This window comes from Silurus aristotelis, assembly GCF_946808225.1.
Source record: "Silurus aristotelis genome assembly, chromosome: 4".
In the NCBI taxonomy this organism is placed as follows: Eukaryota; Metazoa; Chordata; class Actinopteri; order Siluriformes; family Siluridae; genus Silurus; species Silurus aristotelis.
In genome coordinates this window covers 3,710,476-3,737,440 of record NC_139577.1, presented here as the reverse complement: position 1 = coordinate 3,737,440, position 26,965 = coordinate 3,710,476, and the positions used below count along the sequence as shown (strand labels likewise).

General features: G+C 39.2%; 2 protein-coding genes and 1 long non-coding RNA gene across 26 annotated transcripts in view; 1 reads left to right on the top strand and 2 right to left on the bottom strand.

Moving 5' to 3' along the window:
* The window catches only part of ablim1a (actin binding LIM protein 1a), a 32,884-nt gene extending 19,808 nt beyond the window's left edge, over positions 1–13,076 (bottom strand). For 13 of the 24 annotated variants that reach the window (XR_014533368.1, XR_014533369.1, XM_083540435.1 and 10 more), the window contains exons 1-2: positions 12,689–13,057; positions 2,267–2,401 (exon numbers count right to left, since the gene is read on the bottom strand). Coding sequence is in view for 22 of the 24 variants with exons in the window: in XM_083540435.1 (XP_083396561.1) it covers positions 2,267–2,401; positions 12,689–12,776 (223 nt within the window). In the remaining 2 variants the exon portion in view is untranslated. Of the gene's footprint in view, positions 1–2,266; positions 2,402–5,721; positions 5,974–12,688 lie in introns of those variants that run through there. The other 11 variants (XM_083540438.1, XM_083540428.1, XM_083540432.1 and 8 more) reach the window with 5 other exon arrangements.
* A 1,806-nt stretch (positions 13,077–14,882) lies between these two features.
* On the top strand, positions 14,883–19,840 carry LOC310725557. The gene is made up of 2 exons (XR_014533420.1): positions 14,883–15,831; positions 16,290–19,840. It is a non-coding gene; the product is annotated as an uncharacterized lncRNA (long non-coding RNA).
* On the bottom strand, positions 16,912–26,387 carry fhip2a (FHF complex subunit HOOK interacting protein 2). Its single transcript, XM_083540417.1, has 17 exons — positions 26,018–26,387; positions 25,119–25,197; positions 24,799–24,968; positions 24,174–24,278; positions 23,867–23,989; positions 23,144–23,347; positions 22,861–23,057; positions 22,652–22,766; positions 22,483–22,559; positions 21,804–21,996; positions 21,464–21,636; positions 21,013–21,156; positions 20,826–20,916; positions 20,532–20,675; positions 20,168–20,308; positions 19,953–20,056; positions 16,912–19,826 (listed from the first exon to the last, which is right to left on the bottom strand). The coding sequence occupies exons 1-17, from the start codon at positions 26,060–26,062 to the stop codon at positions 19,715–19,717; spliced, it is 2,217 nt and encodes a 738-aa protein (XP_083396543.1). The 5' UTR covers positions 26,063–26,387; the 3' UTR covers positions 16,912–19,714.
* Positions 26,388–26,965: the final 578 nt, after the last annotated feature.

Sequence of the window (26,965 nt, the reverse complement as noted above, 5' to 3'; positions counted from 1 at the left end):
TAACAAACCCTTAAGAGACACCATGGAAAAATATTTAACAGGGATAAAAAGAAAGGCGGAGAGAGACAGAGATAATGAGACAAACGTAAGTTTCCTGAAAGCTAAGATGAAGAAATATGAGGAAGCGTATGTAGCTCTTGGATTCACTGTGACTACGGTGTCACTTAAAGACATTACACCCCAATCACGCTGATAGGCCGCTTGAGTTTTTTCATCGAAAAACGTGCCGAATATTTCCAACAATCGTCCCGCTTTGTGAAAGCTACTTCAGAAAAACCAGCGAATACTGTTAGCATCATATAATGTGGCGTACCAAATTGCTCAGTGTTTACTTCTTCCTAGGAGAGGTGTAACAGAAATAATTGAGAAGCACTGTAGTAAGACAACATACGACATCTTCTGGAAAAGGAAGACGCCAGAGCAGGAGCAGCTGTCTTTTTTTCTCCAGGAAACAAGCATGAGTCACTGTTTAGGAGTGAGACCATGAATCAAACTCTGTGAGAAATGTATAGCTACTCAAAGTATGTATGTATGTATGTATGTATGCTTGCACAATGTCCATCGTTGTATGCCCACTAATGTGTATTATCAGCTCAAGGCTCCACCCAGACCCCTGACAAGGATGAACCGTTTACAGAAGATGAATAAAGCAGTGCACTGCAAAAAATATCTGTCTAAATATAAAAAAGAAATGCTTGATTTAAGAAGATGCAGACAAGAAACAAGTCAAATTATCGTCAAGTGCAGTAAGAATAATTATACTGTAAAACATTTCTTGAAATAAGAATGTCTTAAAATGTCTTAAAATAAATATTAAAACACTTTCAAGCAGTTGCTTTAGTCTAATGAACTTAAAACTAGCTTGCTAATACATTTTTTTTGAACCATTTGCTTTTCTAAATTTGTGTGAAAAAGCTCTTAAAACCAGAGCTACTAAACTAGAGAATTGCTCTTAACTGAAGAATAGGTATCATTATATATTCTGTCTTAAAATGAAATAAAGTATTTAAACTAAAACCAAGATCACGCATAGGTGCGTATTGTTGACTTTTAATTCATTTTAATTAAGTAATTACTTATTCAAATGAAGACTGTCTTGTAACACACAGTAGTTACGATGCAAAAACAAAGCAAAATCTTAACTGGCTGCAACATAAAACATTATTAAATTTGTTTTGTCATTACATGAACACTGAAAGATATTCAGTATTAAAAATTAAATTACAGAACAACTTACTAAAAAGTAATTAAAGTATTTAACCAAAAAATAATAACCATAATGGATAATGTTTGGAAAGAGTGTGCTGATTAATACAACTGAATACAAACTCAACTCAATAATTTGCTATTAGGCTGTAAATAAATATGTTGACATAAAACAAGCATTTGGAATAAATAATACTAGTGAACGAGTCCTAAGTGTGGGTATTGAGCATTTCTTTTACTGGGCAACCTTAGAACCAGTTATTACAGCTAAAATAAGGTTTTAAAAGATACAAGGCCTCAATTGATGAAAGCGCAGGTAAAATGATTAACTTTAAACCTGACAAAGTATGAAAAAAAAGGATAAATATTCTTAAAACAATTATAATATTCTTACCGTCTGCTCTTGCATAGTATTTTATTCTTAAAATAAGATCAATACGATTTTTATGGCTAGAAAAAAGATTGTAAGTCTTGATAATGATTTTTTGCAGTGTGAATAAACTTACTACATCCATATCCATGATGTGCAGACTGAGATACCATTAAGGTGAAAGAAATACACACAAAAAAAGGATAGATATCACTTAAAATCAGTACTGAGCAAAAAGAGAAAGAAAGGTATAGTCTTCTAAGGAAAGAATGAACTACGTTTCTAAAAAAACAGCCATTTCTGCAGACGAATACAGATTGCTATCACAAGAGTATCAGGACTCCGACATCCAAATGCAGGGATTTGAGCTTTATCGTTGCTGCATGTATGAATAATTTTGGCAAAGTTTGCACTTTGACAATCCTCTCAGGATGAGCCGGCTTTCATCTCAGGAAGCCCCAGACACAAAGGAATACATTAACTTTGTATTTCCAAAAATTGCAAGCGCTACACGCTCTCTACAAAGGCATCACTATTCATAAAATAGAACATTCAGTTCCAGGGTTGAAACCTGTTCTGTTTTGAGCGGCTTGCAAAACTTGAGTCACGAGAGCAAGTCAGCACGTTTGAAGGGGAAGCAAAGTGGTCTGGAAAGGGGTGGCTGGCACAATGTATTGCGTAATCACTCACCTTTGCACGTGAAGCATTTGATATGGAAGTGCTTGTTCTGCACCCGTAGCACCTCGCCCTTACATGGCTCGCCACACTTGTAGCACTGGATAGAAGGCTTCTCCTGGTGGTGATGAGAGTCATGCGAGTGGGTCGCTGAGGAAACCACAGAAAAAAGGCATGTTAGCATGGATTTCGTCTTGTCTTAACAAGCATTAAATGGATGTCTGCATCCTCAAGGTTTGCCAAACCTTTTATTCACAAATAAAACACAAGGCCTTGATTTCAAGTGTACATCAAGAACAAATCGACCCATTTAAAACACAGCCTTAGTATAGCATGTTTTTAACAAAGCAAAACTGAAAGACCTTGACCCACAGCTCTCTACCGGAACACAGCAACCAGCAAAGAAATGTCAGATCTGCAACAGGAACCAGTGCCAAGCTTTTCCAATCCCCTGGGGATTCAGTGGAACACAGGCAGGCTCCAAATCACAATACATTTTAAACACGTATATATACTCGTAAGCATTTGGCATTGACACCATGCACATGTACACGTCAATTGACTCCCAGGTGCATGACCTTCATGTACGTCTTCGAGGATTTTTATCAGCACAAGATCACTTCATGGCCTTTGAAGCTTCTGTTCATAAATATTCATGAGCACATGAATTTCCCCACCCGTCGTGCGCCACACCCCCCAGCTCTGTCCTGTCCCATGCTGTCTGAGCCAAAACAAAGCCTCAGTATGGAGCATAACAAGAAGACATGACCTTATCTCGATCTACCAGACACAGGGCTCTTCCAAATCTATTAGCATGCAGCAAAATGTTAAAAAAATGACTACACTTATGTACTGAAAGATAACACAACCATAAATCATTTCAGGGCCTCACTGACTCAATATCTCACTAATAATTGTCCCAAGTATTGGTCATTGGAGCTTTAGCTAAAGAAGTTATTACATGGACAAAAGTTTGTGGACACCTGACCGTAATATTAGTGATTTTTGAACATCCCTATTTACAAGACTCCCCATTTGCTCTTATGTACAATGCATCTTCATGGTACAGGGGCATTGTAATGCTGAAGCAGATTTGGGTCTCCTACTTCAAGTGAAGGGAAAATTCAATGTAACTGCATCCAAAGACGTCCTATATAATTATGTGCCTTCAAGTTTGTGCCAACAGTTCAGGGAAGAAACTCATATGGCTGGAAAAATCGGCTGTCCCTACACTTTTGTCCATATAGTGTCACTGTCCATAAAACATTTATATAAAACCTATGTTAAATTCTCTAATCTGATTGGTCAGGAGTGTCAAATAATAGGGGTGTGTGTGTGTGTGTGTGTGTGTGTGTGTGTATATATATATATATATATATATATATATATATATATATATATATATATATATATATATATATATATAAGTATATATATATATATATATATATATATATATATATATATATATATATATATATATATATATATATATATATATATATATGCACAATGATTTCTAAAGTATCAATTCTTAGAGTAACTATGTTATGTATCAAAGACAACACGTATTATACTTCAAATGATTGATTCAAATGAATGGTTTCCAGTGTCTTCAATCTCCAGTGTCAGGGTCAGGATTCAGTATCCAGTATTCCAGAATAAGTGATTTATCTTCAAGGGAGAAAAACAAGAGAAGCTCTCCAGGAACAACTCAATGTAGCTGCTATGATATTGTTTGGTCACATTTTATTCGTTAATTTCATGCACAACAATTGCAGAAAATGAAGGAATGGATGTTGCTTTTAGTGTCCAGGAACATAAGTATAGTTATAGTGTTTATTTAGTGGAATGCTAAAAGAGAATAAGAGAGATACTTGAGAGACATTCAAAAAAAAGTCAGACAGAAAATGTCTTGACGCCTCTTGTGACACACCCAGAGATAAAACGTATTAAATTACAAATACTTTGTTACTGTACTTAAGTAGATTTTTCTGGTATTGGTATTTTACTTCACTATTTATTTTTGACAACGTTTTACTTTTACCCATTACATTTTTACACAAATTTCTGTACTTTCTACTTCTTACATTTTCAATCCAGACTCGTTTCTTTACTTTGAAGATATTTGGTGACATGATCAATATTTTTCTTTTTTTTTTTTACTGCGCACATTTTTAACCTATGAACTTATTTCTTGTCATTGTCAATCTACCACTGGTGTATCATTTCCTGGCTATCACGCACCACAGATGTAGGCTAGAATGCAGAGCTGACAATGAGCAAGCAGAAGGCAACAAGAAGTCTGGGGTTAATGTGGATGAGACAGAGGGAGTCAGCGAGAGAGAACAGAGACGTTCCTGATCACCTGATCATCATCTTTTCTCTGATTGTGTTCTATATGGGGGATGTTCAGCCTGGATACATTCATTAGATACCAAAATTTGGAATTGTTTCATATCAATATATTCATAAGTCCAGTTACCATAGTGACACTTAAACATGTAGTAGCAATGGCTACTTCAGTACATGTCAGAGCCCAAACTTTTTTACTTTAGCTTGAGTGAAAAGAGTCTTTTAAAACAAGTATCTGTACTTCTCCTTGAGTGCAGGATGTGTGTACTTCTGCCATCTCTGGACACACCTCTTTCCACCAGCATTCACCCCTCCTCCATCGAACATGTAATCTGGACCAAAAAACATGACATACAAAAAAACTTTGCTACTGCAATACCCTACTATTCCCATCCATTACAGCACATTTCCACTAAGTCATCCTTAAAGATTCAGACTTGTTCAACTCAAAGGCATGTTTTCTAACCAGAACACTCGTACAGGCTGTGGGTGTTATGGGCCGTGCATCCGTGAGGCGTTCAAAGAGCAGTTTTGGTTAAAAACAAGCCGTCTCAGGACAGCCGACAATGGACTGCACCTATAAGGAGGGTGTGTTTCCATGGTTACGGCTGCGGGCCACCCCACTAGTATGTGTGTGCGTCCCATATAAAACCGCAGAGCTGCAACGCAGCAACGGCAGACGGGCAGGATTTATAGGGGTATCTGTAAAATTGCTTTAATCAGCCATTCTGTCATGAGTGCTTATTAACATAACGTTTTAAGTCTAAAAGACTTTACCTGACTGGAGCAAAAAAACGAGTTCATCCAAGACAATTTGTTTAAACTTCAAACGATTTGGAATCCAATGGCATAAATAACTGGTGAATACTGTACTATAATTTTTGATATATTTATTTTAGGGGGAAAACCATTTTACCAACAAAAAAAGAGCACTGCAGTATCTCCGACCATCGCATCAACGCACTCAAGAAGTACTCCTCTTTTTTGCCATCACTCAAAAGAACCATCAGAGACACGCCATCATTTGAATGAAGTTGCGAGAAATAAAACAGCTGTATAAAGACTTCATGATACATACACACACTCCATACTCCACACCCACACACACACATCACCTTTCTTCTTGACCATGACCATCAGCAGTGGGATGAAGCCTGAATGTTAATCCGTCCCGATGCTTCAATAGAAATGGAGGAAATTGAAGATGTGAACCAGCTATGCATGAACAAGGCAGTGGGCATCAATGCAATGTGCTTCTTTCTCTCTACCTTTCTCTCTTTCTTCCCCCTCTCCCTCCCTCCCTAATTTCCTCCCTCCATCCACTGGTCCATCCCCTCCCCTCCCCCTCCCTACCTCTCTCTTTCTCTCCCCCCCCCCCCCCTCCCTCTGTGGGCTCACCCATCGCTCGCTGCAGTATCGGGGTTGCAGGGGCTGCCATGTGACAAAACCAGAATATGCTCCACAAACACACACCTCTTAAAGGGCACACTTTTGGAGCTTAGAAGCAGGGAAGGATATTTATGCAAGACACTGAAATAGCCATATTCTATTGTTACCTCACATGCAAAATTTTATAACACACAGAACATTAAGAAAAACAGGAGGTGCTGTACAATTTGACATATTTTAATGTATATTTCATTAATATGCAAACTAAATATGTGTGTCTATATACAATGGAAGACTGGAGGAGTGGAGTTGATGGTAATAGATTTATTTTGCACCTCCAATGTGGTTCAATCTGCTAAACCTTCAAGCCACTTCAAGATCAGTGGTTGGATATGCATATTAATACAACCATAGGTAGATATTATATTTGCAGATTATTAATAAGGTTATAAGGCTCTTAATAGGAATATTACAATTTACAAAAGATGTGCATCTGAGTCATCTATACATAGAAGTAAGTGTTAGTATGTATAGTTTGCTTAAAGTATCACTCTCATAACCTATAAAGGGTTGTGTTTGTGATTTTTTTTTACCATTAACTTCAATCCTGTAAGTTTGATTTTAGCTGGCTTATTGAATACGAAAGACCAATCTAGTCACCATTGCTTTTATATACTGTAGATGTGGCCGAAAAGAATTGACCTGTTTTTTCGAAGGTCATGCTCTGTGCTACATCCTTTTTGCTCATCAATAACTTTTTTTGCCTCGAACAACTACACAGCAATAAACAATCAACGGATTATGATTCATCATATTTATATAATGTGGATGCACTTTTGAACTGAGCTGAACTTCAAAAACTATTCCATTAGCTGAACTATTCTCTACCTCAACTCTCACTCTCTGTGTCTTAGAGAACTAAATGAATACTTCTGTACTCCGAATAAAAAGAAAGGGTCAAATTAAAATTGTATTTGCATAGCACTATTAGCAGTGGACACTGACCGAAAGCAGCTTTATAAATAAAATATAACTATATAATTTGGCATATATAAATGAATCGCTCTAAATTGATGTATGTAATGAGCTAGGCTAGCAAAACCTTCCTGAGATGCTATAAAGAAGAAATTTTAAGAGGAACCAGAAAAAAAAATCAAATCTTAGCAAATCTCATTGCAGCTATGGGATTAAGGGCCTTGCTCAGGGGACAAGTAACATCATGGAGCGGTCATATGTCAACGTGCTGTCATAAAAATAATCAAGCACAGTGATCTTATTTCAGTTTGCCATCCATCCAAACACAGAAGTAGAGCTATGGTATACAGTGGTCCCCCAGAACTTGGAACTCTAAGACCCCTGAGTTCCGAAAAAAAATTTGGATGCACCCCCACAGCTCCTATGGTACCTTAGTGAATTCGTCTAGACATTATGTCATTTTAATAAAATAATGTGTTTTAAATTTTTTTTTAGGAAATTTGTTAGTGAAACCAGTTTTAAATGTTATTCCCAACGTTCCTAAACATTCGGTCCCACTGTAGATTCCCGTGAATCTTAAGATAAGCCGCAATTTGCTGTTAGTTAGTTTTCAAATGAGAACCCGCGGACTTTCCGAGCCGCAAGTTCCGAGCCGCGAGTTCCGAATCGCAAAATATAGGAGCTATAGGAGTTTTGTGTGGCATTATGTCAAATTAGCTTTTTTCCCCTCCCTTTTTTTGTTTTGTTCCAATACACACAAAGGGAATAAATATGTGTATAGCAAAACATGTGTTAATGCAATACTTTTCTGTGAGAAAAAATCAGCTGATCCTGTTAATAACAGCTAATCTCTGGTTGGTGCCTGTGAAATTGACTTTCCAAATCTCTTTGCGCCCACTGCAGTAACAGTAAACAGTAATAATGCAGGAATTTGGATCGTTAATAATGTGTATGCGGGTGTGCAAATCGATGGTCCAAACACAACCACTAATATCTGGAACAATGTATACTAATGCTAAAATTACTCTAAAATTGGAATAAACAAAGTGTTCCAGCATGGGCTTGCATGCTTCTGGGTTGTCTTGAACTCTAGTCCTCAATGGGGTAATGGATTGAAGGATGTAGGGTCATCATGGATCACCATGTTTACATGCAATGCAGCAAGGTTTGCATGAATTAGAAAGTTTAATTTAAACCAAATAGCACAATTTTAGAGTCCCCTGGTTGTCAGGGTCCGTATGGGTTTAGTCTGTGCTCATTCTTTTCCTCCGACTTCCAAAAACCAAGCGAGGTTGACATGCAGGGAAGTAAAAGGATAAGGTGTATAAATGAGATCATGGTAAGTTGCTTTGAATACGGGTGTCTGCCAAATGTAAATACTTAAATAATCGGCTATTCTAAATATGTGTTAAAAGATTAACACGTTTTGTTTCTGCAATAAATGATGATTGATTCACAGTCACTGTTTACCATTTTAGCCACAAAATTCACTCTGGTTACTAGTAATAGTTCTCCCTGTGCCTATTTGGCATCCCAGCAGGTTCTCGCTTGGACCGAATAGGTAAACCGTTATTATCATTTTATTATTAAAAATGGCAAAACTAATTTGCCAAAAACTAATTGGCCAGAGGAGCCTGTTCTTACTTGTTTCTCGACAACGTGACAAATTTTTATTTTATTAATTTCAGATGAGAGGAAAAAAAAGCTTATTCAGTTGAGGGAACTAACAGTACCTCCACCAATTCCATTTCAAAGGTTTAGCTTCTGATTATTTTTCCATTACCACAGACTACAACAATAAATCGCTAAATCATACAGAAACGTATTTGCCTCCGTTGGTTAACTTCTGTTCTGATTATGTGTACATATTTATATTTATTATTTATTAAGCTATTAACCGGATCAGTAACAATAAAAAAGGCTGCATGTAAATGTACCCTGTGTAAACAAGATAGAGCAAACATATAACACACAGCTCCATCAGCAAGAAAGGAGGAAATAATGCAACCTACAGCAATACCAACTCGAGTAAAGTGCATAAGAGAACCATTAATAAAAAAACGTTGGACGGAAGAGATGAAGATGGAGCCAGAGATGGAAAACCCAGCCAAAGAACATTAGCGTCTATGCTGTACTCAGCATAAAAATTAGGGCACCACACTGAAAGCTAACTGTGGGTAAAGGACGGGTGGATGAAGTGTCTGGATTGGTAGATCATGCATGAACAAAGAGTTGTGGTTTTAGGTTGAACTGGGATAGTGCATGGCCTTTAGGTTCTTGCTTTAAAGCAACTAAATGGAATGAAATCAAACAATACCTGCAGGCATAAGCTTTGGCAAACAAAGGGAAAGTGAAAGCTCAGACAGAGTAAAAAAGATGTACAGAACTATTTACTGGCTTAAAATATAATTGTAAAAAGGATCCTTTTGCCAGGTGGTAAAAAAAAACGTATTGCAAATACGGCTAATCAGAAATGCATGCACACCACAGTGCAAAGAAAAAAATCACTAATCATTACTTTTCCAGTAGCCAAACGTTTTGGACTGTTTTCAAGCCATATTGTGTGTTTTTTTGAAAAGTAGTTGAGACTTGGCAATGCTGAAGAAATAACACTTTAAAAATTAAGTCAAGTGCTTCAAAGAGTTTCTCACCGTACCTGTAGCCAGATAAGCTCCATGAGTGTGATGCTGGAATACACCTTGGGTGGCATGCAAAGGCATAATCAACAAACACATTTTTTATCCCAAACAAACTGATTGCTTACTGTAATTAATCCATCCACCAGGATGTTTTTTTATTATGAGAAAACTCAGAGAGCCTAGATGCAACACAGAGAACCCAGTGAATCCTAAATACCAATTCTAAGATAGACTATCTATCAGATGTCACTGTTAGAGCGCTGTCAGAAAGGACAAACGCCTAAACCCCAATTGAGACCCATAAACTTCCTCTACAGCTGATGGCCAGACAGAATGCATTGTTTAAGTGCCCCTTGAGGCTGCATCATAAGCTCTTTGCCCTCCCTTAAGAGAATCACAGCGCAGATCTTTATGATTATCTCTAAGGATGCGATCAGATAATGCTGACATGGCATACATTTCTAAGACTTTATGACTGGGATACTGTGAAAGGAAAAAACAAACCCTTTTTTATGGTCAGACCCGGGAAGAGTAAATCTAAAGCATTAAGTAAACCAATCATCCACACCCAATTACTGGAGTATGTGCCAGCACTTTTAGAACTTATAGTAAAGTTGGATCAGGATATAATGTAGGAGACAATTTCTGCCCGATATCCTTTTTTTTTTGTGCACCACCAGAGCCAGAGCGAGAAAACATGCGACACGTTCAGGATACAGACAAACAAAAGTCTATTATTGATGGTATATTGCATAAAATAACCAAAATAGCATCTAGATTTTATTTCAGCCACGAGTTGCTCATGGAGAAAATTCTGCTCATGGTGAAAATTCAGCTCTCTAAACACCATGATGGACAGAAGAACAGAGCCCAGGAGCTGCATAATATTGCATTGCTAACATGTGAGTAAATGCTGAGCAAGATCCAAAGCACTATATACCTAAAATAGATTTTTTTAAATCTATAATCCACATATTCTCAATTACATCCTGCCACTTTACTCAAGATCGAACAAACCGAGCAGCTAAATGACCAAATCAGGAGCGTCCCAAATAGTTGACCTTGATCGGCCATTATTACATTATTTCTTATTGTGTTGCTGAAAATGTATATAATACTAATGAATTCTAGGTTTTATGATTAGCAGTACATTTAACTGCTAAGCAAGCATTGTAAATTGCTTTTACTCCTATGTTTCCATACGCTTTCAAAGAATTTCAAAGCAACATGCTTTTTGTGTGTTTGAGATCGATATCGGTTTAGTGCAATGTAACTACTTTCCACATCTCATTCAGAAACACGATTCCATGTGCAAGGAGGAACACATTAAGCAGCCATCCACCACTAAAGATATAAAGCGTAACGTTTTGCTTTTCACCATTATATGTGGTTGTGCAGCAGATGTCTGCTCCAGTTCTGCATCCATTATCTCGTTATCAACTCCCTAATTTTTTTGGACAATGGCATTCTGGAACACTTCCATCTCATTACCTCTTTTCCCAAGAAGCGCTGCCCCTCCTCATTCACAAAAGTCACATGACCCTCGTTGCCCGTGTGTGAACGCTGAAATGACGCAGGGTTACCACCCATAGTAGACCATTGTCCAATGACAGCTTAGTTTTTTGTCCCTTGCATGCGACTGCAACTTGCTTATGATGCCAATTTTTTTAATTATTCCTAAATGCTTTTACTTCATCCATTTCTAGTTACATTTAAAGCTGTGGAATGTTTATGACACAAGTAAATCCTTTATCACTTATGCTAAAGCAGCTATACACCACTGTTAGCTCTCGTTCAAAGTAAAATATTAAAATAAATCAAAGCTTGTTATGGAAACAAGAAATTGGAAAGCCGATCATAAAGCCATCACCCAAATGACACTGAAACTGGAGACTCTTTCTGCATTTATGAACGGGATTCTTTTACATTTGTTGCTCAAACCATTTAAGTTCATTAAAATTGTTAACATTGAAATGATAATATATTAGAATAAAGCCATTTTTTTTTAAGTGCATTTGAATATCAAAACCAGCAGTGATCTAATCACTTTTTGGTTATTTACTCATTGCATTTACTATTAAGTGGTAGGGGGAGTGATAGCCTAGTGGTGAAACCTGAGGGTTACTGATCGGAAGGTCAAGGGTTCAAGCCCGGTATCAACCAAGCTGCAACTCTTGGGCCCTTGATTAAGGCCCTTCACCCTTTGTGCTCCAGGTAAGCTAAATTGCCTCTGACCCCAGGTTCTGAACAAGCTGGGATATGAAAAGAATTTAACTGTGCTGTAACGTATGTGACAAATAAAGGCTATTCTATGGTATAAGTTTTTAATTTATTTATTTCTGGGGGTCCCCACGAAAAAACTCCATATAAGGCAAAAGGAAAAGTGGCTACTCAATGGTGCCAGAGCATTCGGTAAAACATCCAATAATACAGCTCAGCCATTGCAGTGTGTAGCGATACCAAAGGCTACCAGACATTCCTTCTACACATTTGTATGATGATTGAACGTATTTCAGATTTCAGACGACCCAAAAACAATGCAATGAATGTATTTATTCAGATATATAAGGCACAAACGTTGTATTCCAGTAGCCAGTCGTTGTAATGCGAATGAAAATAGTAGAAATGGAGTTGTTTCTCGTGCTGTTCCACTACATGAACAGTCCTCAGGGAGCATCGAGGAGAGGAAACAAGGTTCACTGGAGATGCTGTGTTGAGTCGTCTTTTCGAATTTTCCATCACATGGCAGACTCGTAAATGATGAAGCATTTCCATGCAATAAAAGCACTAATTTAGGTACCTAAAAATAAATAACACTTGAACCAAGAAAGGGTAAGATGGAGATGAGGACAAATGCGCCGGTGAGTGCTCTTATTTCGTCTCCGCTCACTCGAGACTTCCATTTAATCAGCTAGCATCAATTCTACTGCAGAGATTTAGGGACAGCTCCCAAACAACAGGGAATACATACACAAACACCAAAAAATTTAGATGTACGCACGCACGCACACACACACACATGCTTGTCAAGTTCAGGCTCTCATTTACACGTTTGCAGCTTTTTCCCCAGATGCCTTACCATCAAGTCCGAAGCACGAGGTGATTTTTTGGGCGTAGTTGCACAAGCCGTCGTACGCAGGCTGCTGAACTGCACTCCTTTCCCCCATCTCTGCTGAGATGTAAACACAGAGCGTGCTCACTCACACACTCCCAGGACGGCCTTGGCAGGGCATTCTGAGCATCCGTGCGCATCAATAATTCAGCCACGCACGCACACACACACACGAATGCACGCGCAGAGCTACAAACACCACTCAGGAAAGTGCTAAGATGCTGCGTCCTTGCTGTGCGCGTTCTAGTGGCAGTAAGGTACAGGTAGTGAAGAGCAGGCTGGCGCAGAGGAAGGGTGGGGTTTTTACAGGAACAGCACTGCTAATGCTAGGCTATCGACCCACCTCCATACACGCGCGCACACACACACACACACACACACACACACACACACACACACACACACAAAGCATGCTCAGGAAGAAGTAGGGCAATTGCTAGTCTAAATCTGAATCAGTATTCCAAGTCTTACATCGCAGACCTACGTGGACAAAGGAACCGAATGTAATTGAGCAAATGTCATTATTATAGTTGGTTGTAAATCCATGGCAGTCAATTACAGTGTAAAGTCTGGAACCCTTAGACATACATCATTAGATGCTGCTTTTTGGGGGGTCTTGGGTTACTTCCGAAGTATGATTTTCAGTCGTTGCCAATTTGTATTATAATCTATAAATACAACGAAAGTTTATTTGCCGCCATTTGTTACAGAATTGTATTGTATTTTAGGTCTTCTTTTGATGATTGGCTTTTTACACAGACAGACCAACCACCTCGACTGTGTTCTTGATCTTCACAGGTATCGTCAGCGACGTTTTTAGGCAAAGGCAAACCAAGCGGTCGCTTAGGGCGCAACCAGATGGGGGCGCACCAGTAAGCATCCCCTGCCTGTTTAAAGAAATAAAAAAGATGACAAATATTTTCATTATAAATATCATTATAAGAAATGATCTTAAATTGTACATTGCTAGACAGCAAGCTGGAGTCCAAGTATTTACAGACTTGACTATGTAATCTAGCTAGTTTTTAATACAGTTTGAGTGTTTTTTTTATTAAGTATTAATTATTTGTTTCATCATAATAGAAACCCAACCAACCTCCATGCTCTTCTCAGCTCTCCAATAGAAACCGATCCACCAATAGATTTGCCTCCGGAAATATCACATTGCCATATTTTCTGGCTCAATCTAACTGGTTTACAAGACTGAATTATTAATATTACACCTTCCGTTTTTTTTTTTTAGACAGCATATAAAAAATTATAGATATACATAAACATACACATATGTGCATGTATGATATACACACACACACACACACACACACACACACACACACACACACACACACACACACACACACACACACACACACACACACAGTATATTAAGGCTTGATAAATATCTGAAAATTATCCAAACTTACATTTAAAAATATATTTTTTTTTTTCGAAAGCTACACTTTCTCACAAATGATACCATGCTGCACAAGATGAATTACTGATAAAATACATTATTTGGTACTTATTTCCTGAACACAGTTTAATGAATAGGACATTGAACATTTTGTTCTCATTCACCCTCACCTTCATTTTTTTGCTAGTCACTATTTCCCTCCACGACCACAAATCCAATGGTCACTCGGACAAGATGGACACTTTGCACTGGCGGCAGATTCATTAGAAATGGTTGATCTACTACCTGAAGTTCCTACTTTAAGTCATTGTTGTTTACTAACCTGCTTGCATGAAAAAACACCAGTGTCTACATTATTGCTTAACATCTGACTTGAGCAAGTGAACCTGAATACTTCTTTAAAACGGTGATCAAAGAAGTAATCTTCTGCACCTTTGTCATGATTTACTAAAAAGCAAAACTGTAGTAAGGACATCTAGTGGCCTCCATGTGGAAAACATAACCTGCTCACCAGTCTTACCTTAAAGGTTCTTTTACACTATTGAACCCCTTTAAAGTAGGGGTCACCAACATATTGCCCACGGGCACCAGGTCACCCGCAAGACCACACGAGTCGCCCTTGGGCCTTTTTTAAAAATAGCTCACCATAGCACCACTTACCAGTGAGCTGCATCTAATTTTTTTTTTGCTATTTTTTTTTTTTTAATCTGTCACGGATAGACCAAGAAACTGGATTATGGTTAAACACCTTGTCTTTATTTAGCCTGAACATATACAAGGAAGAGGCTTGAGGAGAAGTACATACCGGAGAGCGGGTAGAATCCATAATGCGGCTAGTCCAGGGATGAGAACCGTTAAAGGCAAACCTATCTTGAGCGCTTCCTCCAAAGGCATTGAAGTATGGTGAATATTAGTGGTAGAAAGTCCAGTAGATCTATCATAGCAACAAGTAGATCCGACTGTGAGTGAGGTGGCACCGGGACCTTATAAAGGGGAGAGGTAATGGGGAACAGGTGTAGGTGATTAGAGCAGGGAGAGGCTGAGTGAGAGTTAGAGCCTTGGAGGAATGCCTGGCTGTTGGTTCCCTGACAAAATCACACTTGCATTGGTGTGAATTTAAAAATGACAATATTAAAATATAGATGACTAGATATAGATAAATATCAATAATTATTAATAATAACATATAATTAAAGGTAAATTGAGCAAATTTGTCATTTCAGAAGTGTGTATCAAACTGGTAGCCCTTCACAATAATCCATACCCAAGAAGTAGCTCTCAGTTTCAAAAAGGTTGGTGGCCCCTGCTTTAAAGAATATTTATCTTGCTGTATATAAGTGTATAGTAGCAAAGAAAACAGTAACTATGCAAGGCGATAGTGTTCTTAAGGCCAGGGTTGGAAAGCTGTGGTCAAACACAGGGGTGTTCACATATAGTAGATTTGTCCAGTGAACCTAAACTAGCTTCTGAAGACCCTACCGTTGTCTACAAGTCCATATGCTAGAAGTGAGATATGTTCAAGTGGTGTAGCCAGAAGGCTGGTTTTTATGGATATCTCAGGGCACCGTTTACCTTACAACCAATCAAGCAATTTAAAATCTTAACCTCTGGTCCATGACTGCCACTGGGATCAAGATACAGTCATATCTGGATAACCTGCTTCTGCAAGTCCTCAGCAAGGACCAAGGCGGTCAGAGTCAAAGTTACAAGGTACATACCATTGACGGATTTTCCTTCGATTCTCACAGGCATCAAGATGCTGTATCTGGATGAACTGTCCACCTATAGTTGGATCACTAGAGACAGATGTTATGGAAAGTGTCCCAGAAAAGTGCTCCCCAACACCAAGAATTAGGGGTGTAACGGTACACAAAATTCAGAAATTCGGTTCAATCAAGAAATGCAAAACATAAAATTACTTATTTTATTATTACTTGTTTATTGTTATTACATTTGTGAACATCAGTTTAAATTTTTTAAAATAAAAATGCCTGCTTGGTATAAATAATTCAAAATATAAAAATCTAATTTATTAAATCAAATTAATGCTTAAATAAATCAAAATTGATTAAATTGAGTGTGTGTGTATATTCAATTTAATCAATATTATTAAGTGGATCGCATTAATTTGATCTATTCAATTTTATTTTTTAGATATTTTATTTTTGCGAGGGCATGGTGGCGACTAAACACACTTGCGGTCCACCACTCAATATGTACATTAGGAAACCTAAATTTTAACTTTGTTCCGCACATAAAACAAGAACTGCATTCGGTACACGTGCACCAATTCCGAACAAGTGCACCGTTACACCCTTATCAAGCAGCTGACTAACTCATGTGGCATGAGGAGGATATGCATGTGGTGCCAAAGACATCAGAAAAACCCCTCAGCTAGCTTGAATTAATGGGTTTTACTCATTCACCTGGAGATGAACTCGCTTGGTCAACAGGCATTTCAAGGTATTTCTAATGCAAGAAGTTGGGTTGGGGTTGGGTCTGGTACCACAGAGGTAATGGGGTCTCAACCATCAGGATGCCACAAGGGCAAATGTCTATTCACCTTGTGCAGAATCTCCTCCGATAGCCCTACTCACAGCTAGTCTTACTGCCCCTGTTGTGTGTGCCTTGTTGAGGACATTTGCAGTTCTTAAAGGGTTATTTATACAGTGTGCTTGTGTTTTTCCAGATTATTCCCCATGTTAGAAAAAAAGGAAAAGGCAATTTGAAAAGACTAAATCTAAAACAGTTTTAAATAATACAAAATTCAGACTTCTTGGAGAAAATGATATTTTAATTGGGACGGAAAGTTTAAGAAACCTTTTTTTTTTTCCCTTAAAGATATAAAATTGATGAAAGGTGCAACAAGATGTGTTTGATGCTGAATCACAATGTCCAGCGTACAGTAAGTCAGTGGGGGATGGGGCATAAGAGTGCAACCGATACGAGATCATCCCTACTTTAAAGGAACAAGATGGTGAGCAAGCAACACAATGATCTACACAACAGCTCGATGCTGCATTATGGCAGTGACTTTTTGACATCGTGTGTCGGAGTGATGCAACGTCGTGAGAAAGTACGTCAAGCAGAACAGTGTCTGGTCTGAATGTATAAAAAAATAAAAACGCTAATGGAATTGCATTCGGTGGCTTTCTACTCATAACTACTCACAAAACATCACCATAAGAAGTTAAATGTAAGACTCGGACTTACAAAGAGCACAAATCGCATCCTCCACTGCACTCTAATAAGGCATATGTCACATCTAGGCATGTTAATGGTTTTTGAGGAACATTTCTGGGTCGCATTTCGTGCAGCAAATAAAAATTTGGCAGGCAGCACCAATTTTTTTTCCACTTACAGCTTTACTATACGCATAGTTTAAACGACAGTAGTGTTTCGTATGCTGATATAACAAGGTCTTAAAGCAGCAAGTTATTTGGAAATTGTTTTAATTGCATCCGAAATGAAAACGATCACGAGGAGTCTAACGATCTCCAATGTTCCAAGTCTGGAGAACATCTTTTCTTTTGTTTTCATATCTAGCCCCTGCCTTATAAGAGCCTTAATACCTGGCAACCGAAAGGTTAAAAAGTATTTAAAAAAAAAAAAAAAAGATGGAAACTAAATGGGGATACATTTCTTTCCTCCTAGAAAAGGCGTCCGCATGCATTTTACATCATGTACACATATATACAGTATTGAAGAAAACCTCTTGGGAACGTTTATGGTATAAAATGTGCAAGATGATGAAATAAGGATCTTTACAATAAACAAGACACGAACACAACAGGACACAACTGGTACTCAAGGAAAGAAAATAGGGAAAAACAACAAGTCTTTGCATGTGATTAACCAAAAGAACAATGGTGTCTAGTGTAAATGTGAAATCGTACATCAGTTTGCAGGAAAGATGTTCTAAAGGTCCAAAGGAAATAATAAAAAAAAAAAGTATAAAATAGGCATGTGTTGGTAATCAAAACCGAATAGTATCTCAGCATGTTTATTAGTACTCACATTTGGGCAAGCTTTTACTATATGTTATGTTTAATGTATGGCAAATTTCAGTGTGACTCCAAAATCCTCGCCTTTAACTTTAGGAGCACAAACGCCGCTGTGGTCAACATCCTATCGATGATGATTTTGTCTATAAAAGCACACCCAGTTATGCTGTAATCTTTACATATTACAGAACTGATCATCAAACACATGCCTAGATCAAAAGTTAGGGGGGAAAACTTTAACTGTTCCCTTAAAAACAGGACTTAATCAATACACAAAACCAGCTTCACAGGAAACTTCAGTATTGTAAAAGTTTTTTTTCCCCTGTGAAATGCATAAGGAAAAAAAAGAAAAGTCCACTGGACAACACTATTGCTGGTGTATGTTTCGTTAAAAGCTGATGAGGAGGGGAAAAAAAATCCGCCCGATGTTTTGTAATAATACTGAAACTATAAGACATCAAATAGCAAATCTTTACCTCGAATAAATTACTGTGAAACACGTAAAAGTGACATGAACAGCTAAATCCTAGCTAAGTACAAGGCACACACAAATACGCATGGCATAAATTAACATACACACGTGTAAGGCAATGCAGCTGAAAAAGGAAAGGTTTTCCGAACACTGTCGGGGACGTGACGCACGGTCTTCCGAGGACGCTCCAGTGAAATCTCATGTGCAAAACGTGCGCGGTCCGAATTAAACATTCCATGTTACGCCTTTTTTTTTCTATTTAACCAATGAAACAGGGATCAGAACTGAGGAAAAATGTTTTTAAGCAGGGCTGGATTTTTTCTTTTCTTTTTTAAGCACAGTTCGATTTCTGATCCTGAGTTATCAAAATATCAACATTACAGATAATGGTTTCGGTTGCATACACAATTATCATTTGGTATCATTTCTCCACCCCAACAAAAAGAAATTATAGAAGCACATGATCTGTTATTAAAATTAAACTTTTGCATTAAAATTTATCACTTTAGGTAAAGAGCAGATTTTTTTTTTTTTGGTTAGCATCTTGTACATCAATCATTTTAATTCTGACATTGGGTATAATTTATGCTCTTTCAAAACTTCTTGGACAAGAATAAATTATAAGTGTGTTTCTATCCAAAGTGAAACACGCTGTGGATTAAAAAAAAAAAAAAAAAGAAAAAGAAAAAAAAAAGCTGAAAGTCTGCAGGTTTGTGTGCAAACCCAGAGGAAAACTAAAAAAGAAATATATTATAAAATAAGCCAGAGGAACAATTAAAGGCAAATTTGTAAAATGTAACATAAAATAGCAAAATAAACAAAAAGTTTAAAAAAAAGAAACAAAAAGAAAAAGGTGATTTGAATGAGGGATAAAACACAAGCATATGAGTGCTACTACAAATCACCTTTCACCTTCACACCTGTCCAAGTTTTGACCTGTGGGCTTTTTCCTCCATCCTGATCTCTCCTGCATGTTCTCAGATAGGTGAGTGTAGACCCTCTGGATCTTCACAGGTGGTGGTGAATCTGTGCTGGTTGCCCACTTTGGGTCATGTCTGAACTGTGCCATTGATGCGTGTATCCAGGTCAAAGTGAGCAAAAGTTCATGGGGATGAAGAGGCAGAAGTGTGGAACTTGACAAATGCGATGGCAGCCAGCTCTTTACAGAACTCCTCCAGGACAATGACACCCTCCAGCAAGGTCACATGATCGACACTGTGGTTTAAAAACACACACACCCCAGAGATACCATGATCTACTGTCGACTAAAATATCATGCCAAAAAATAAAACCTTTAGGACATACTAAATTGGTTCAGCCCTTGCTGGAAATCTGTACTACCTTGATCCTTCAGGCTCCATCCCGAGCAGCCTCTTCCTCACCAGCAGCAGTTTAGGGTTGAAATCTGAAATACGGTGGATTCTCAACATCAGATCTCCCACCACCTGACAAGCATCAAGAGAAACCATTTGTTTATTAAATACTACAAAGCTCACACAAGCACCACTTAGATTTCAATGTTGTTCGGAGCATAAACGTTGGATCAACAACGATACCCTGACGATGACGGAGAACAGGGATCTACAGCCAGGTGCGAGATTGATGTAAGGGTCCAGCAGATACTCGTGCAGGTGAGGATGGGGCAACAAAGACAGCTTCGATAGCACTGATGTCACCTGCAAATTGACATCGTACGGCTAGAAAAGGGGAGAAAGGAAGTCAAGAGAAATCAGTTTAAACAGCTGCACTGCTCGCTGTTGTCAAATAAAGAACTCGACCGTACGTTGCATAAATCAGTATAATAAGAATGAACATTCAACTGCTCATCATTAATTATTATACAATATTCAAGATGAAATGATGCAAGTTAATAAACACTGACATTAATAAGATTCATGTAAAAATCACATTAACGCTTACTTGGTCTAGGATACGTCCCATTCTGTCAAACAGCACTTTAAGGAAGTGTCCCTCGAAGAAGGGGATGTCCAGGTTACACTTCTCAATAGGCTTTGGGCTGCTGCGCCATTCCCACTTCAGGCAGATGACGCAGAAGTCTCGGAACTGGGGGCACACAAATTAAAATATAGCTCTTCATCCAGTTACATTTGATTTGTCTTGTGCTGTTTGATTGTCTTGAAAAACCCACGCTGGAAAAAGCACTATATTAAAACACTAGACGAACAACGACCTGAGCAGAGGTTTCACGCTGACCTGTCGGTGTGCGTCTCTCAGGTACGTGTCGTATCCGGTGCCTTCGACTTGATAAGACGATTTAGCTTCATCCGGAACCAAGCATAAGAAACTGAGCAAAGGACAAAAGGTAGAGAAATTCCATTAAAAGTCTCAAAATATTCCATGTTCATCAAATCACAATACAGCTTCATTTCCACATACGCACCTGTTCACAATTTTGTGAACCTCCGTTTTCCCATCAGGCTTTGTGTGCTCTGTGCTAGGTGGAGGCGAGCAGCTCAGCCAATCAGGGCTCGACAGCTTGGTATCTGGAGACAGGTCTGAGAACAGCGGGTCCTCTTCCAAATCACTAAAGGCACAGACAAGCAACGGCACTCATAAGAACACTGCAATTTACAATAGTTTGTGCACACGCTCCACAAAAATAAGAACAGTTGTGCAAAACTGCTTATGTATATAAAATCTGGGGTAATCAGGATGCCATGTGAAAGAAAAAAAAAAAAAAACTACTTTGTGTGTGAATAGAAATGACCATCATCAGCCTGGAAAATGAACTAAATAAAGATTAACTGCATGCAGTTAAAAAGTCTGTTCCGACAGATTCAGCTGAAACACTAGCCGAACACTTTAACTGCTGATGCGCTCAGATCTCTTACATGGCGTCGTGCGGCTGCCCGTTCTCCAAGTGCTCGCGGTCCTCGCGCTCGTCTTGCGCCTTGTTCTCGATGTAGTTGCGCTCGTCGATGTTGCGCAGCACCAAGTTGTGCAGGACATGCTGGCAGGGTTTCTGCAGCAACTGCTCGAACAGCCGCAGGGTCATGATGCTGATCTGCACACAGAAAATCATTCAGTTAGCCTCAAACACTAGGACAGAATTGTAATTGCTTCCGAAACAACAGAAAGGCTTCAGTAACACGGCGGTTTTAGAAGAAATAAGAAAGGGAAAATAAATCTCTCATTGCAGCCGCAAATCTAGAGCTATGACTGCATGTGTACCTCGTCTGATAGGTGGTCACAGTGCCCTATGAGCCTGTGCCTCAACGGATTCTGAGTAATGCTGGCCAGAGTCTCAGGACCGACTTCTGCTCCCAACAGGAAGCACACTGTCTCCTGCAGCAAGGCCTCTGATGTCACCTGCCTGATGATCCTGTTCAATAGTGCTGTGGAGGTCAGGATGCCCACCTCTGACCTACACACACACACACACACACACACGTATTATATTTGTTCATTTATAAACAGTAATATTTGTACTTTCCCATCTCCTATGCCACCCTTAACTGCTCAGATATTTGTAATAATTGCTTGTCAAATGACATACATTTTAATTGCAAACCTATTTTTGTCCAGGTTTCTGTTCAATTAGTACGGTGGCCGAGAAGCGCAAAGCAAATAAACAAATCAGAAAACAAAATAAATCCAAAAACAATATAACAAATTACAAAATACAACGACAATTCAGACAAACAGCCTGTTGTACTTCCTGTATATTTTGAATAACGTGTCTCGTCCAATGAGCAGCAAGTATTCCATTCGCAAACTATACCTACCCTTTTCTGGTTTGTCCGTATTGTCGTTTTTTTCTGATTTGTTTATTCGTGTTCTGATTTGTTAATTAGTTTTCTGATTTGTTTTACACGTACGTATATCTCATATTATTGCTTAAGTCACTTACGTTTGCATGAGCTGGGGCTCCATCACAGGTACAAAGAAGCGTTCTCTCACCGATTGAGCCAAAGCTGTTGCCGCTGTCTGAAGATCAACATAAAAAAAAAAATGTATATACATGCTTTAAGTCCTATGGTAACATTTTCCAGGTTGTTTCCCCCCTGAATCATAATTACCTTCTGTGCCTCTTTGATGAGCTGATCGCAGTAGTCTAGCCAGGAGAGGAATGAAATGAGCGCTCGCTTCCCTGTGAAAGCAGCGGCGTCTTCCTTCAAGTTGTACACGTCCAGGCTGCAAGGGGGAAAACATTTTTTTTTAAAGAGTACATATAGGCGGTAATACAAAACAAATCTGAATCAGAAATGCGTTTGGGAGAATAACCCACCCCCAGTTGACGGACTCGACAGTTTCGATATCGAGCGGGTCCATAGACTGAGGGAGCGCCTGGTAGAACGAGGCGAGGCGAGCCGTGAGCAGCTCACACAGCTCCGTGCTTTCTGTAAGTGTCTTAGCGGCTGCAGGCTCGGGCAAGCTGACCAGCAGCATCAGGCCCTCGCACGCCTTCACCACCACACGAGAGTCCTGTGTGGAGGCGGAACATGCAGTGTTATCGAAAGAGAGATTTTAAAATGATGGTGTGTTTTTGAATGAATGAGAGGCCGACTCACTGGGCTCTTGGTCAGGTTGAGCAGAGAGCTGACCAGGTTGTAATTGCTGCTGTTGTTCGCGCTGTTGGCGTGTATCTCAGCTCCGGCTCCCCCCACTGCGCCCCCTGCCCCAGCGCTCTGCTGCTGACCTGTATCCGGAGACGACGGATCGTCTTTTGGCCTGTCAGCGTCTGACTCTTTGTCCTCGCATCGTTTTACTTTATTCTGCACACAGCACAGAGTTGCAACGAGATGCATTACTAATGTCTTAATAGAGCATTGAAATTATCGCATAGATACAGACGGACCTTTTGTAGTTGCCAGACTACACACAAACAAAACACTAGACTACAAGACTACACAAGGAGCAATAGAGCGCTCCTTGCTGTATCTCCGCAAGAGAGACAAAACAGAGACCTTTGAGCTGGAATTTGAAAGGGGGCGAAGTCTGCAGGAGCCAAATCTGGCGAGTAGGGTGGATGTGGAAGTGAGATCGCGTTTTCAGCGAGAAGCTCACGTGCGAGCAGAGTTCGGTGACAGTGCGCGCACGTGGTCAAATAAAGCAGACGTGGTAATGCACATGGTCAGAATGTACACAGGATGATGTCTTTTGGTACACTGACTTATAAAGGTCGGTGTTCCCTGTGACTGTGTGTGCAGCCTTGTGCTGCCATCTGTTGGCATGTTACAAAACTAGTCTCGACTTTCTGAAACCACCTCGTATCTAGAAGACAAGACGCTTACCTCCAAAAAGAAGTTAACCAGGTAGGGGTCTTGTTTGAGCTTGGAACAGACTATGCAGAGAAACTGGATCTCTTCGTTCTCGGTAGGACCAGCCAGAACCTCGCCACACAGACGGATCAGTTTCTGTGGAATGCAAACGCTTTAGAAACTTCAGTGAGATCAGGTGACATTTTCCTGTATTAATGTGATTTCCCTGATTACACTGTCTCTGCTTTCCTTCGGACAAATTAGTTACCTTGTGCGTTCACTTACACACTACATGAGAAATAACTTGTGCGTGAACCCAACAGTAACCCCGTCGGCTCACCTGTACAGGTCTGTGCACGTTGATGTGAGGCAGGAGCGGCTGGCGAATCCGACCCAGGAGTTTGGTGTAGAAGGTCAGGACCATCTGCTTCATACCAGGTGGACACTATGGACAAAATGTAAGTAATAAAATACTCAGTCAAGGGGGGGGGGAGGGGGGGAAAAAGAAATTTGATGCTTCTATAGAAGAAGCTACTGATTCAACTACTAATCTTACAGTCGAATCTTCACAGAGGTGTTACGAAACAAGGACCATACCATTTTGGTTAAACGGGGGTGCTCGATATCTAATTTCACATAGAACGACCGTCCCAATAAGATTACATACAGGCTATTGTGATTATGCTGTAAATAAAAATGTACAAAAAAAATAGAGGCTTTTAATAAATAAAAAAATTTTAACGTCCGTGAATAAACGTGACACCAGCAGGGAGGGGTGGTGTCACTTTTATTCACGGACGCTACAATTTTTTTTTGTAAATACTTAGTTGATCACCCTCAGGGAGCATTTTACAATCTAACCAGAGCTCCAGGTCAATTGAGAGTGAGATGTTTCCAGAATAAGTATCCAGATAATTCCACTTTCCACTCTGTGTAGTGAGACGTACCACCACCACCGTACTTACATCCGCCTTGCCCAGAGTGTAGAGAGTCTCCAGGATCTTGTGATGCAGCAGGTACTCCATGCAGGGACCCGTCTCACCCGACTCCCTCTCTCCTTCCTCCTGAATCACGATGTCCAGCATCTGCTCCAGGTGGGAAGGGATGTTAGTGTCCGTTACCGGGGCTTTATCATCTGCGAAAACAGGACCCAATACGGTATAATGTGTTGCGGTTTGATTAGTAACATCAGTAACGCAGATTATATTGCGTCAGCTTGCACGGCGTGGCACGTAAATACATGAACACGTCAGCTCGTGCATTACTACAGGAAAACAAATATTACCTGAAGTCTCTATGTAGTAATGAGTGATGGCTTTCCAGTGGTACACAAAGTCTTCCTGCAAGGGCAGTGATGGAGCAAGCTGCAAAATATATTGGGTATACATAAATATATAACCCAATCTTTTGGATATTTTTTGTTTGTTTTCAAGTCAAACCTTGTATACATTCATAGTAAGGTTGGTTCACTCTCAAATACACTCAATCCGCCTTCCTTCGGAGACTACACAGAGCATTATCAAACACCTCAACCACACTATGTAGTGCACTACACGCAGCAGATGAGACGTTATTTGGGATTCGTCCCGCGGCCGTCTATTAGCGTTATTTACCTGCTAACTACGTTTTGAATAATAATCTGTCACCTAGTAAACCAGTCATATTTAATAACTAACATTATTAAGGTAATAAATAGACAAGTAAATAAATAAATAACCAGGTTAGTTAGTTTAGTGGACGCATCTACGGTGAAAAGCGTAGCCTGGAAATGGGCACTGGTTTAATCCCAAATTGCTCCCTTTTTAATCAAAGGGGGCAAAAGACCGCTAGATGTTCATATCCTCGTACAGCTTACGTAGTGCACTATGGAGCCAATAAGGCGCGATTTGGGATTCGCCCCATTTCCGAACAGCTAGCTTAGGAAGTATATGTGGAAATCGATCAAGATGTCACCTAGTTGTGAGTGTAGCTGCGTGCTAGAAATAAATATTTATATAGTTAATTTATATATAAAGTAATTAAACAGACAGAGAAAAATTTCGTGTATTCATATAAAGCTTTGTGAAGGAATCGTGAAGGTAAGCTAGGCAGGTAGCCTGTGGCTAGTTTCGGTTAGCTAGATAGGAAGGCCCTTCTGCTCTGGGCTTTGTCCGCACAATAGAGGGGGGAAAAAAACATGCTCACCGCTTCCACTGCATGTTGCAGGATCGAGGTGAATTTAGAGAACATCTTGTTCTTGGACTGGACGAGTTTTTCCCGAGAAGACCGAGAGAACTCCTCTATCTTCTTCTTTCGGTTTCCGCCGCCGCGATCCAGATTGCAGCTTTCATAAAGCAAGCTCTTACGCAAGAAATAAAAAAACGAACAGAACCCGAAAATACTGGGAAAACTTAACGTCTGAATTCCAAACACGTGTTTATTTTAGTAAACATCCCCAATAAACACAACTTCACCAGCTAAAGCCACCGTGGCGTTTTCATGGCCAAAACCAAGAATCAATCCCATTTGAAGACACCAGAGCGCGCCAGTGAGCTCACAAAGCACTGTTGTCAGCGTCAGGAGCGAACATAATGGCTCGATTCCAAATACCTCTACACTATCTATATTCGTGCACTATATAGGGTGGTGAATGATAACTTGTACATAGTAACGCACTTCATATAATAAACAGTTATTTGGGATTCGGCCAATGAATATGTATACATATAGGAGTGTAAAATAATGCTTGATTCATGTTTCATTGTTTTTCCCTGATTATACATCAATATATTTTTATTTCAAAACTTTATACATTATATTTTAATGTATGTATATTTATGTTTTCTATGCTTTACTGATCTTTCTGCCAGTAATCATGCAGTTCAGCTTCAACCTGTAGATTATATAAAATGAATTTATTTTTAGCGAATAAAAAAAAAAAAATAATAATATAATCATCAAAACAGCATCAATTTGCACCCAGATTTTGAGGGAACTCTGTAAATAGTTTCAAATATCTTGGAGAACTAACTCTGGATTTTCTGTGGATGTACTCAAATCCTCAAAAAAATCTCTCCAAAAATCTCTTGTTCAAACTTGTTAGAAACCACCACCATATTTCACTGTTGCCTGCAGACCCTCATGTTGTACTGT

Bases quoted from the DNA above. Each gene is read 5' to 3' on its own strand.
- fhip2a (XM_083540417.1), bottom strand. From the start codon at position 26,062: ATGTTCTCTAAATTCACCTCGATCCTGCAACATGCAGTGGAAGCG. The intron at 24,279-24,798 runs GTAAGTACGGTG...TTTTGTCCATAG, and splicing joins ACACTCTGGGCAAGGCGGAT to TGTCCACCTGGTATGAAGCA. The intron at 20,057-20,167 runs GTATCGTTGTTG...GATGCTTGTCAG, and splicing joins TGTTCTCCGTCATCGTCAGG to GTGGTGGGAGATCTGATGTT.